The following is a 13,908-nucleotide window of genomic DNA, read 5'->3' on the forward strand; positions in this document are numbered from 1 at the left end:
AGCTGTAGTTAGAAGCATTCCTGGTTGTGTTCTATTCCCAGTTATCCCCCTTATGCTCTATTCCTTTTCAATGTTCCAACATTTAAACTTGGAATAATTAAAAAAAAATCAAAGTCATCTCTCTTAGGTGTAATTTGCTTTCCAAGTTTTTTTTACAGTTCAGTTTTAGCGATCATCATATTGTCAGTTGCGTTCCCTTCTCATTGCACTTTGAAAACATTTATGCCATTTTGAATGCAGCCATGACTCATGACGAAAGATATAGGTCACCTAAAGCTATAGTGGTTTGAATGTGTCAAATTGTAAAAGTAGACTTTTCAAAAAAAAATGTAAATAAAAAAATAAATAAACTAGATCCTACTTAATACAAAAAAAGTATTATTATTAAGTAGGATTTTATTTCTTAATGAATAGCCTACTGTAAATTACATTAACGATTTATATATGAGATTAGAATACGTGTTAGTTTAGTGGCTTTATGTTTTAGAATAGAATATGGCATACTCTCAATAATATTTGTAAAAGAAACATAGGCCCTGTATGTGCTATTTCTATATATTTCAATTAATAAACTAATATTGGATTTTTAAAAAAATGATCCAGCACGTTTAGACCATAATTATAGACATTTTATGTTATAACTAACGTGTTTGAAATGATGGCTCTGCGACTAAAAAACTATGGATTTGGGAAACACTGGTCACTACATCGTTCTTTCCCCAAACAATACATTGTACTATAGTTCAGCTGAGAGTTATGTTCCATTGCGCTGGTTCCATTGCGCTCCTATTTATGTAGGAATTGTGTTTAAAACTGTGGAATTGGGGTGGTGGAGGGATGCTGAAAGTTGAGAAAAAATGGAGATAGGACATGATTGATTATTTATAGGGTTTGGTCTTATGATGACTGGATTATAGAATGATTTTCAATAATGAATTAGCCTTGTCAAAACTGTGCATGCTTCTCCTGGTATTTGTTTTGAAACATCGCAAAATTTCCATTCAAAAAGTTTCCTGCACTGTACAATGTTCATTCATGCATTCATTTTGTTTTCGGCTTAGTTCCTTAATTAATCTGGGGTTGGCACAGCAGAATGAACCGCCAGTTGCAACCTGTCACTGGGAAACACCCATACACTGTCAATCACACTACGGCCAATTTAGCTTACCCAATTCACCTACAGCACATGACTTTGAACTTGTGGGGGGAAACCGGAGCACTCGCAGAAAACCCACGTGAACATGGGGAGAACATGCAAACTCCACACAGATATGCCAACTGACCCAGCTGAGGCTTGAACCAGCGACCCTCTTGCTTTGAGGCGATCCTGCTACCCATTGCGCCACCATGTTGCCGCATTACAATGTTATTATCTAAAACATATATTAGCGATTGCGCATAATTGTTTTACCACAATTCAGCCAAACCTCTTTCTATTCCTCCTCCCCTTTTCCCTCGCTCATCTTTTATTCCCGTCAGGCAGACTGGCAGACGGCGCATTGGCATCCCCTGGTACCATCCTGTGAAATGACTGCTGCGTCACAGATGTAATGTGCTTGGAGTCTGTGTGTGTAGAAGGAAGAGAGAAAGGAAGATGAAGTACATTGTGTTTGATTGGGACAGAGTGTAGGGGATGCTAGGATGTGCTCAGTCTCTCTCTTTCTGATCATTTTTTATTCTTTCGTTCGTTCTTTCCCTCTGTCAGGTGCAGCTGCTGCAGTCTGGGGATTAGTCTCACTCCAAATCTCCTTGAGTCAAAGTCAATGAAGGTACCGCAGTAGTGTGCCTGTCGCAGATATCAAAGCGCTGCTTTTCCAGCTATTATTATGGCAGCTATTACAATTTGAATGTCCATATTTTGCTATTATTATGTATCTTGATTAATAATGTAATACTGGCGGATTTCTTTCTATACATAAGAAACTGGAAGCAGAAATGAGAGATAGAGAGAAGAGCATCCCTTCTGAAACATTGTATGTCTAGAATGGAATACAAAAAAGAAAATTAAACCTATTTAGGAACTGATTTCCATAATGCAAAGTGATGGTGAGATCAGCCAGGCTTAAAGGCAAATGCAGCTGGGAGGCTCGCAAAGCCGAGTGGAAAATTTGGTGTCTGAAACTGTAACTTGCACAGAAACTCATTGTATGCCAGTGTGGTAAAAGTGTTGGGGAAAAGGGGGAAGGATTTCCTTTCCGTAAGGACTATGGCATTCAAGGGTTTCCCTTCTCTTTATTTATTTTTTTCTCTTTTAGGGAGAGGGAGACTTCAATTAAGTCACACTGCTTTTATTTGAGAATCCGCGATGACATTGTGTAGTCAAATTATCTGGACACTTTATACCCTGAGTTTTGCTCTCTCCTAGGTCTCTGCAGCCAGGGATTGGCAGTATTTATGATAGTGTATTTCAAATACCCATTTTAATACAAATAGTATTTTGTAATTTGTATTTGGGTTTATAAAAAAGGCTTAATATTTTGTATCAAAAGACTTTAGTGTCTTGTATTTTTGTAGTTTCAAAATACTGTAAAATACTTTAGTTTACATGATGACATCATAAAAATGCGGCCTCTGATTGGAGCTTTCTGAGTTATTTGCCTAGGCTTGAGTTTGATCAGAAAATGTTTTTATATTGAAGATGGTGGTCAATGCTTGGAGTATGAAAGGAAATTATGCATCACATCATGGCGATACCTACAATACTTCACTGGCGGTTTTAAATTTCCAGTAGTATAGTTAATGAAGAGAAAATATGTCTGCCTAAAGATGTCAAAGTGGGCTAATACATAATACATTAATAATAATCCAGCAATTCAGTCTAAACAGACTAGTCAAAAAGACCTGACTCTGGTTATACAGCATCAGCAGGACATATATGAAAAAGTTTATCGTATAATTGATAAATCATATACATCATTAAATCATGTACATTGAGTAGGCTTATGGAAGAGTTAAATTGCAAAAAGAAATAAGTTTATGAAACATTCTGTGAAAAAAAATGTATTTAAAAATTAAACACTTTATATGTCACCCTTTTAAAATATAAGAATGTTAAGAGGTTGAATAATCATTATACAGAGATTATATCATATATTTTACTGGCCACACAATGGGTGGAAATATAATTAACAGATATAGTACTATATTCTAACTCATTATCTGCAGTGAACAGGGCTTTCTGTATGAAATTTGTACAAAAAATATGCTAAATGAAAAAAAAGAGACAAGTAAAAACTGTATAGATATCTACACATGAACAGTAAGAGTTGAGGTGAACGAGGTGGCAGAGAATCTGCTAAAACTAGCTCAGAGAAAAGCTGTTGCTATCAAATATTGTTTACTTCATGTTTAACAGTGAAGGGGCTATTCATGGAAGGTTTGTAATGAAGGTTCATGCTTACTTGTAAAAGTATTTTGTAGTATTTTTAAAATACAAAAAAACAATATTTTTCTTTGATACATTTGTGGCTGCTGTATTTTGTAGTTTATTTTGATACACCTAAAAAGATGTATTTTTGCCCATCCCTGTCTGCAGCATCATTTGGAAACCTGAAAAAGACACATCACCAATGCTAAAGCTGGATATACTACTAAACATGGGAAGTTGGAACTAATGAGAATGACATCTTATTAACATTCCTTTCGAAGGCAATTGACCCATCAATTTACATCCACATGCTATACCTCAAGCCACTGGCTTAACCCAAGAAGACCTCTGTCTAACTCAATGTGGTGTTAAGAAGGGAGTCAATATCTAAACTAATCGACAGCAGGAAATGGTCTGAATACTAATCACCAGTGCGGTACGATGATGTTGACTAAAGTAGCCTTTTTTCCCAGATCAGTTTATGAAATGTCAGAGTGTAACAACATCATTATTGAGTACATGCCCATCACCCTTTGCTCATGATCTGAACATACCTGTACTGTAGTGATGAAGGTTGTTTTTAGCAGCAAAAGCTGGTCCTAGATCAGCACACTAAAGCTTATTTCTAAACAGAGCTCCTGTACTGATTATGACCTGGATAGGTGGAAAGAGACCTGGGCCATTTTGAGATAAATATAGTCCTCAAAAGCACATTGTGTTCTAGAAGCAATGGGTTTAAAGTAGGGTGGTACAGAATTCTCAAAGAGAGCTTTGTTAAAACAGCTTTACTCTTTGTTCAAGCACAAATACAGATCTATACATTGCGTTTTTTTAAAATTATGCAACATCTAGCATCTAACATCCTGCAAATTTCTTCAGTAATGTTTTTTATCACTTCGAAACAATGAATCTCTTAGAAGTGAAGTTTTACAAATGAATTTTGAGTGGAGCATGTGATATGATTGACCGCAACTGGTCTCTCAACTGCAGTCATTAATAAACCAATCAGATTATTCCAAACTCAATATAAATAGCATGTCTCGCTTTACTCCATTTATCTTCGGTTTTGGAGAATGCCTCCATCCACCCCATTTCCTCCTTTTACTCCATTACCAGGGGGAGATTTTGAAAACTACCTGATCTCGAACCCCCTAGCATGCTCATTGTCCAATCGGGAGACCTAGGCTCAATTTTCTCCGAGATCAGGGTTCTCTCCCAGGACAGCATGCCAAACCTGTTATTAATATCAAGCAATATAAGTGTGAACTCAATTTTTTAAAGCCTTCTTACTTCATCACTGTACCTGACATGGTTTGGTGGAAAATCTAATGCAATAAATTAATAAAGTTGTGAACATGGTTAACTCAAGTCATCCCATCTACTGCAAAAGAGTAAATATGAAAATGTAATGCAATAAAATAATAAAGCTGTGAATATGGTTTACTCATTCCAACCATGTTCTCGTCCTAGTCATCCCAAGTCGTTATTGTTTCAGTAGTAACATATATTAAACATAGAGTAGTAGTTGCTACTATATCAGTATATGCCCCCACCCAAAAAACAATGCAAAACCCACCCTAGAGCAGACATTAAAGATTTCATTGGTCACATATATTTCAAACAACTCACCAACCTTAAACCACTGGTCTTCAATTCAGGGACCATGCAGGGCCCACTAGGGGAGTCCAATGTTACTTCAAATATTTAAAAGAAAGACAATCCTTTTGATTGTCAAAAATGGAACAGTACTCATTACAAATAGCATTAAAGTCCCCAAGAAATCATTATTAACCATATGATTTTATTAGGTCACATTGCTAGTTTTGTTGTGAACAATTTTTCTGTGCATGTCATTAAGGAAAAAACATTGTTTGCCCTTTTAATCTTCAATTGAAATGTGAAAATGCATTTCCTGTTTGTCTTCAGTTAAACTATCACATTACGTGATTTTGAGGTAAAGGGCATTGCTAACATTCTTAACCACGCTGGTTCAAGTGTAAGTTTTGACAACAAACTAAAATGGTGAGCAAGTGGATCTGTGCAATAACTCTTCTAAAACCCATTTCCCAATCTTTCTGAATGAAATGCCTACTTTACTACATCCATTTCAGCTCACGGTAGAAAAAACAAGGCACGCCCACTGTTTGCTCATTTAAAATTCCGTTTCACTAGGAACTGCATCACAATTTGAAAAACAATTATGATCGCAGCTTCCGGTTCATTGGGACTTTAATGTCTGTCACAATCAATGATTACAGAAACTCTGAATTGAAGGTGTGTTCATGTCATGCTTACATTTTTATGAATATTTAAGTGTTTGCATCTTCATAAACTTGTAAACATTTGTAAACCACAATTGTAAACCGCATGACCTAACTGCTGCAGAACCCATGTAATACATGAATCAATATAATCTGAACTTTTCCTGATGTGACTACATCATTTGTTTGACCATTGTAGTTGACTTTGGAGAGAGGTTATTCATGACCCAGAAGTACAATGTGAAAAGGAACCAGCGAGGACTGGGAGAGGTTGGCGGAACTGAACTCGTGTTCAAACCAAGCTATCAAACCAAGTGTGAAAACAGTCTCAGAGGTGAAAAGCCTGACCAGATGGGGCTGCCAGTTTCATTTGTGATGCCAGTTTTGACCTAACCATTACCTCGTTTTCCCAAAGATCTCCTATCACTTCTGCGGGCAAGGATGATGTAGCCTATAAAGTTTCTTGTTTTATCATGAGTTTAGCAGTGTATATTTTCTATATATAGGCGTTGCACAGGGACAGATGAGAAACTATGAGCCAGGAAAGAACTGGAGCACCTTGTTCTAAATCCATCTCCCCCTCTGTGCAGTTCACTGCTGCAACAATAATGTTTTTCTTGTAAGACGGCAGCTCTCAATACCTCACAATTGAATTATTAGATGATAATTTTGCAGTTTGCAATGTTAGTAGATGTTTTGATGGCAGTGAATGCTATATAATACAATGTAAAGATAAACTAAACGTCTAAACTCTCTATGATATACACAATTCTGTATATTCCTAAAGGTGTAGGTACATTAAACACTAAAACTTTTTGTTTATGCCAAAGTATCCACTGTAGGTACTTATATTTCATACATGACGGCCAGTTAATGGTTAATATTTTCTAGAGAGATATCAGAAGTGACAAGTTTGAGCTGTGACGGTTTCTCAAGCTCACAGATGACGCGTTTGGAGGAACTCACAGTCACCCCGCGAGCTTCCTTCATCCACGAAACTGCTCATCGTTTCATTCTCCTCCTGACACACGGAGTATTATCAGGCTGGCGCAGTTCTCGGTTACGGCGGGTTGTCTTTTTCATACGCACACCAAGTCGCCTTTCTCTTCTCTCAGGTAAGGCGAGCCAATAAGCGCTCGCGGACGGCGCTCAAACACGCGAGCTCACGGAAAAAGAGGCGGGAACCTCGCGCACCTTCAGAGGAGCGTGCACGCGCATTCACATCGCTCGAGCTCCGCCAGTCAGTCACAGAGCAGCAGCTTCTCACGGGCTAAAACCGGCGGCTTGCAGAAGGGGCAGGTGGACGTCCGCGTAGACTACCACCTCCGCTTGGCGGTCTGAAAGCACCTCGGTGGACATTCAGCCACTTCTCACAGCCCGTCCTCGATCTCGCAGTCATTTGTCACTAATACATGCCGTTCAAGTGCTCGTAGTAAACAGTTCCTCGAGATGGAAAACGCCCACACTAAATCTGCATCAGAAGTTTTAGCAAACTTCGGTGTGAACGAAAACACTGGACTCACGCTGGAACAAGTGAAAAATAATTTTGAAAAGTATGGACCGAACGGTGAGTAAACTGTCGTGTATGTTTTACCTGGCTGTGTGTATTTAGTTACCCGTGCCGGTGGAGTTGCTTTTACGCAGAGCACGCGTTTCCTATAGCGGAAGAAAGTTATTCTTTATAACCGTGCCTCCCTCGTAGGTTTTTTTTTAAACTCATGTAGAATCCAGTTAGCACATTGCTGATGAGATCTCAGGAATGATGGATTACTACACAGTCTCTAAGTTTTCACTTTTACTGACAGTAACCTTGACATCATTAGCACATATGCTTTGTTTTGAAGCGTGTGCTATAATAATTCTGAGTCTATGATAAATGTGTTTACATTATTTCCTGCATAGTTTGCTAATGTAGCATAAGAATGAAGTTATGTCTAGCTTGCTCTCATTTATGACAGGGCATTTTCCATTCACCTTTTTTATTACCTGTAGTTTGAATTCAGGCAAATACAAAGTGATTTGGACTCTGTGATGTACCTGGCTGTGAGCCTCAGAGTGGAAAACCTTCTGTTGAGGTTACTTACTGCACCGGCATTATGCTGGACAGAGATGCAGGAGTCTTTCAGGATTTCAGACAGCTCTTATTAACAGAGCCACCAGCTTTCACCCTCAGAGGTTTTTGGCTCAAAGGCACATGTGGGGAATAGCCTTTCAAAATGAAATGTTGTTACAATAGATAATGAACTAGATATTGTACCAGTAACTAGTATTATAGAACTTGAGAAACCTGTTTTTTACTTCCTCTAAAAATCTTCAGGTAGAAACAGTGCGCGTCAGGTTACGTTGCCCTACTACTGTTGGTTTCAGAAAAGCTGTTTTTCATGATGCAAGACTGTACTAAATGTATCTGGTTTTGCTTTCTATTTCATTACAGATTTGGCTTGTATTAGTGGCATAGTTTGTGTATTTACTAAATTAAAAAGTAATCTTTATATATACATTTTGTTTTCTCTTATTTTTTTTATGTCTTCTGAAATGATGACACTGAAAGCTTTATTCTTTTAGCTCATAGCTGTGCCTCACATGGAGGGTTGAGTATTTAACTGTAGTATATGACACAGCAAGCGTGAAACTCTCGAACACTTGTCCTATATGTCATGGTTTTGATAAGGTGTCCTCGCTTTCTACTGCCAGTTTTCCTTATCTCCCATATCTATAATATATTTGACAGCAGCGTCTCTGAACACTTTTCCGTGCAGAAGGATTTTGTTTTGTGCATTTTTAAAAATCATTTTAGCTGGCTGCTGTGTTAAGTCATTCCACACCCCCAGTCATGTTGAACTTACAAAATTTGCACGGCATCAATTTTGCTCAAACAACAATCAAATGCATGCTATTCAAATTGAAACATGACATTTCCAAATGAATATATCAAGATATCATAGCAACTGTAATTCATTACACTAGTGTCAGCGTTTGACAAGACATCAGCGATTAATAGAGAATTCCCATTGCATTTGATCTCCCTGCAGACTCTCCTGCTGCATAAGCACAATGTCCCATGACTTTCCACTTGGGTCAGTTAATGCGACAAACTCATTAACTCATTACTTACACACTCAGCAACACTCAGCTTCTTTGTCTTTTAGGACTGCTCTCAATAACCCCACACTAGAGGTATGAAGGAGGTCATATAATGACCGATATAATGGTATTTATCCCCACACAGTTTAAAATAAACATCCCACATAATTTTTTTCACAGCAGTGTCGCAGAAGAACCATTTTGGCATCACTAAAGAACATTTCAGTTAACTGTTCTTAAATAATTGTTTTCAAAATTGTTTAAAGGTATAGTTCACCCAAAACAGAAATTCTGTCATCAATTACTCACCATTTACTTGTTCCAGATTGAGTTGTCACAATACCATAAATTCAGACCACAATACTATACCAGCTCAAGTATCATGATACCAAGCCGTATCGTGATACTGTGTTAATTCATAACTTAAATCTACGAAAAAAAGCAAATTGTCAGAAATACTATATTTTAAATGTCATAATACGTAAATTCAATTCAGAATTCCCTTAATATTGTTTTTTTTTGTATATTTGTATTGACTCCTTTGTTGTTATTGCAATAATAATAATAAATAAATAAACAAATCTTTGATTACACTATATGATCTGTCATGACTGCAGCAAACTACGACCCATATGCAGACAGTTCAAATGAAAGTAAAATAAAGTGGTCTATTGATTATTTGCCCGCACAAATGCGTGAGCATTTTAGTGATTTTTCCACATGCAACATTAGCTATTGTAGAACCGTTAATGACGAAGTTACCGTTTACAGACTGCAGTGGCACCTATAGTATTTTGGAGCCATAGTATCACGGTGCTTCCAAAGTAGCCATTAATGACAATACTACCATTTACAGGCTACAGTGGCACCGTCAGTATTTTGGAGCCATAGTATCACGGTGCTACCAAAGTAGCCGTCAATGACGATGCTACCATTTACAGGCTACAGTGGCACCGTCAGTATTTTGGAGCCATAGTATCACGGTGCTACCAAAGTAGCCGTTAATGTCGATACTACTGTTTACAGACAAGAGTGGCACCGTCAGTATTTTGGAGCCAAAGTATCACAGTGCTACCAAAGTACCGGCAAATCTTGCAACCCTAGTTTTAAACCTGTTTGACTTTTTTTCTTTTGAAAAAAAAGAAGATATTTTGAAGAAAGTTGACTTCCATAGTAATTGGTTTTTCCACTAGTAGTAGTCAGTAGTTGCAGTTTTTCAACTTTTTTCAAAATCTCCTGTTGTGTCTCCTGTTGTTCAACAGAATTCAGAATTTAAACTCATAAAGGTATGGAAACCAATTTAGGGTGAGTGAATAGTGAGTAAATGTTCATTTTTGAATTAACTATTGATTAAATTTGAAAAACATTTCAGTCATAGATTTTTTTTATTGTACATTAAGAATCTGTTGTAATGTAAAAGCTCATCAAGGAACCACTGATTACCACTAAAGTAACCTTTATTTTTTCTTAGTCCAGGAAACATCCTGTGCAACAACTCCTGCTATATAAATATCCAACATGCATATAAAGTACACAGGAACTTTAAAGAGTGAATATTTGCATGACTGTTAATATCTGGTCAAGAGTTGTTTGTAACATGATTTGGTTAAGACCTTACAGCAGCCTGAGGTCGAATTTTACTTAATGGAAAAAGTAGCGTCTTGTTGTAGCTGATGTCTTTCTCGGTTTTGGTAATCAACTTCCTGTTCGACATGCAGCTGAATGCCGCAGGGAATACCCTTTCCTCTTTGACCTTGTTGCAGTTAGTGTAATTATATTTTTCTTTGAATACACTTTAATTCTGCTTTCTAAATGCATACATAAGTTATCTTAAGCTGACATGATGCTGTGAAGTGTCAGGTGTTGCGATAAAACATGTTGGTCTTTTGACATTTGTTTTATTTCAAGTAATTAAGTAATTTGCCTGTGTTCTCTGATGCATTTTTTATTTTCATATTTCGTCTTGCTGCCTTGTTTATGTGCATTTTGTGTATGCAACAGAGTGTTTTTGTGCAAAGCTTGTGTGTTTGTTTTGTGTGTGTGTGTGTGTGTGTGTGTGTGTGCGTGTGGGTGGGAAATGCTCCAAACCCTTTTGAGATTATTCTGACATGCTGCCACGTTGTTAATGCAGGCGGACAGGAGGTTTTGTTTACCATTAAGCCATTAATCATTATTGTATATTAGCACCCACATGTTTTTTGCCCCCAGAGGTAATTCTGACACAGACTTTTGCATGATGCATCTGAAATCCCACATAACTATCATCAGAAAACAGTCCACTTTCCTCTATTTATGTTTTGCAGGAAATCCTTTTGTAAAAGTTGAACATGATTTGTAGCAACATTCCCTGAAATGATGTATGACTAAAACATTCTACAGGCCTTAGCATAACATACCAATACAAATATAAACAGATTTGCAGTTGAACTTTGCTCTTTGTACATCTTAACTTCCTTAAAAGGAGTGTTACAGGGGTCTTTCTGGCTAAAAAGAATGTTCCGCCAAAGAAATGTATTGTAGCACATAAAAAGTTAAAATAATAATAATAATCCCTTATTTAAACAAAGTTTGGCTCGTAACATCATTTACCACCTCAAGTTATGTTCTGACATTAAATGATGTAGTTGTATTTTGTGTGAACTGTTCCTTTAAAATGGGAATCTAATAAAAACAACAAAATTATTTTAACTTTTCAAGACATTTTAAATGAAATATTTCATTTACACGTTCATTTGAATTAAATCAATACTCCCTGTGTAGTTATTTACACTGGTGATGAAATTTATCCGACTAGAGATTTATTGACTTTCCACACTTCAACCCTTATAAATAAAGTGATTTGAAAATCGTTTGTTTAAAATGGGTGAATTTCTTGCAATGAGATCACTAACTAGCATTTACAAAATACTCACTCACTTTCATTCAGCTTAGTTCCTGCTTTGTCAGGGTCACCACAGTGGAATGAACCACCAATTACTCTGATACTGTGTATTTTTTTACTTCCTGAACCTCCAGTGCTGAGAAACACACATTCACGCTCTCATTCCACACATACTCATTCACGATGGCCAATTTGCATGTCTTTGGACTGTGGGGGAAACGGGAGCAACCCATTCAGATGATGGGGCAAATATACAAACTCAGCACAGAAAGGCCACAGCCTGGACATGAACCTGTGACCTTGCTGTGAGGTGACAATGCTTCCCACTGAGCCTCAAGGGAGATTAATATTTTATGCTAAGTTTATAAAATGGCTTTGTTGTAAGCGAATGTAAGCAGTTCTCAAAAAATATTAAAATACAATTTGTTGTCCCAAGTCAATGAAGTTTTAGACATGATTTTTTATGTTATACTAGGTGAGATTATGTAACAACAAAGGAGAGTAGGGCTGGGCGATTTGGTGTAAAATCAAAACCGTATTTATTGAACATTTTAACTCGATTACGATTAATGAACTATTATTTTATTTTTTGCCCTCATAGTTCACTGATAAGTTTTGTACAGTAAATATTCTGCAAGTGAGAGATTTCTGAATAAAGGGTGCTTTACTTGATTTTAAAATAACTGAAGGAAACGCACACTATCTAGTATTTATGATTATTTATTGAACATCAACGTTGAACAACTGAAATTTGAACACACATTGCCTAAAACCAACCATAGTTGGAAACAAAATTAATTATTTTCAATGTTTTTCATATTAAAAGTAGAAAATAAACAGTATATTTTCTAAATAAAATAACTGTTGTATATCCTGTAAATAAAATTTTATGCAGTGCATTTCTTGAATCGTCTGTAAACAAATATTTTAATGTAAATAACAATTTTATTGTAATGGAAATTATGCCATCTCAAGGCATCTCTGGTGCAGCTTACAATCATCTTCATAGTGCAAACTAAGACTTCACCGGACCACACATATGCATTTCACGCTAAAGTTTGAATCAGCCGTAACAGAGTGGGGTCACATGACTCCACACGCTGTAGGGAAAGTAATTGAAAAAATGGACCTGAAAAAATTAGATCGATTATAGGTTCTGAATGTCGATTTCGATTACTTTTTGATTAATCGCCCAGCCCTAATGGAGAGAACCGAATAATTAACCAATTAAGTCATTTTAAATCAGGTTTAGACTTATCCTGGGGTATTCATAAGCTAATGTTTCTTATTGTACTATCCCACAGTAAATCCCAGTTTAACATCATCTGTATATTTGTTGTGTAATTGTTATCAGCTGCACCTCAAAAATGAGTTTTACAAATCTAAAACATTTTTAAAACGGTGCATGCTTGTAATAAAGAAAAGACAATAAAATCGCTATCTAGATCACTACAGCCGCATAGTGTCAATACAACTACGAACGAAAATGATTCAAACACACAACCTCAGTCTCGGTTTGTGGACATTACAGTTAAATCTGGTAAAACCTTACTTGGTATTCTCGTAAACTGAATCTCTGCTTCATTCATGTCTGTGTCTGTCACTGTGCTGTTTATCTGACAAACCTCAGGAGAAGCAGACATGCATGTTATAACGGTGGGCGGGGAGAACCAGCTTATTTGCATTTAAATGCACAAGCTAAAAAAAAGGTTACAATTTCCTCTTACCCCACATTTAACATTTTCAGCAGGGTATAATAAATGACCTGATGGGTATTTTTAGCTGAAACTTTACAGACACATTCTGGAGACATCAAAGACTTATCTTAAATCTTGTAAAAGGGGTAAAATATATGCCCTTTAATATTAAGGATTTGTGACTGCATACTTCGTCTATCTCCTCCATTCTTTCAGTCCTCCCTCAGAATGAGGAAACCCATCTTCATGAATGATAAAAAAACAGTCTGTTAAACAAGTAGGGCAAACAATCAGCACAGAAGAAGCTATATGGCTTGCTGTGCTAAAATGAGGTTATATCCATTATGCATTTATTTCACCTGTGTGTAAAAAGAGGCCAATGGTTAGATGGTGCTGTAACTGTGGTGGATTGAACCCTCTGGGGTTAAACTCATTGTCTCTTAGCTGGGTATTAGCCTTCCACAGAACTTAATGTGATACAGTAGGTGGTAGAGAGGTTTACATTTGCTGTCATTGAAATTGGTGGTCATACAGTACTAGAAAGGATGTTAATTTTCTATCCAGTTTTTTTTTTTTTGTATTTGTGAACACTGTAACTTCCTACATTGCTGAGATGTC

The 13,908-nt window shown here is 36.7% G+C and overlaps 1 protein-coding gene across 1 annotated transcript in view; it reads left to right on the forward strand.

Moving 5' to 3' along the window:
- The first annotated feature begins 6,642 nt into the window (after window positions 1-6,642).
- atp2a3 (ATPase sarcoplasmic/endoplasmic reticulum Ca2+ transporting 3) overlaps window positions 6,643-13,908 on the forward strand; it is a 100,062-nt gene continuing 92,796 nt past the window's right edge. The window contains 1 exon segment of the mRNA XM_056457945.1: window positions 6,643-7,195. Coding sequence (XP_056313920.1) covers window positions 7,078-7,195 — 118 coding nt within the window. The 5' untranslated portion in view covers window positions 6,643-7,077.

This window comes from Danio aesculapii, chromosome 5, assembly GCF_903798145.1.
Source record: "Danio aesculapii chromosome 5, fDanAes4.1, whole genome shotgun sequence".
In the NCBI taxonomy this organism is placed as follows: domain Eukaryota; kingdom Metazoa; phylum Chordata; class Actinopteri; order Cypriniformes; family Danionidae; genus Danio; species Danio aesculapii.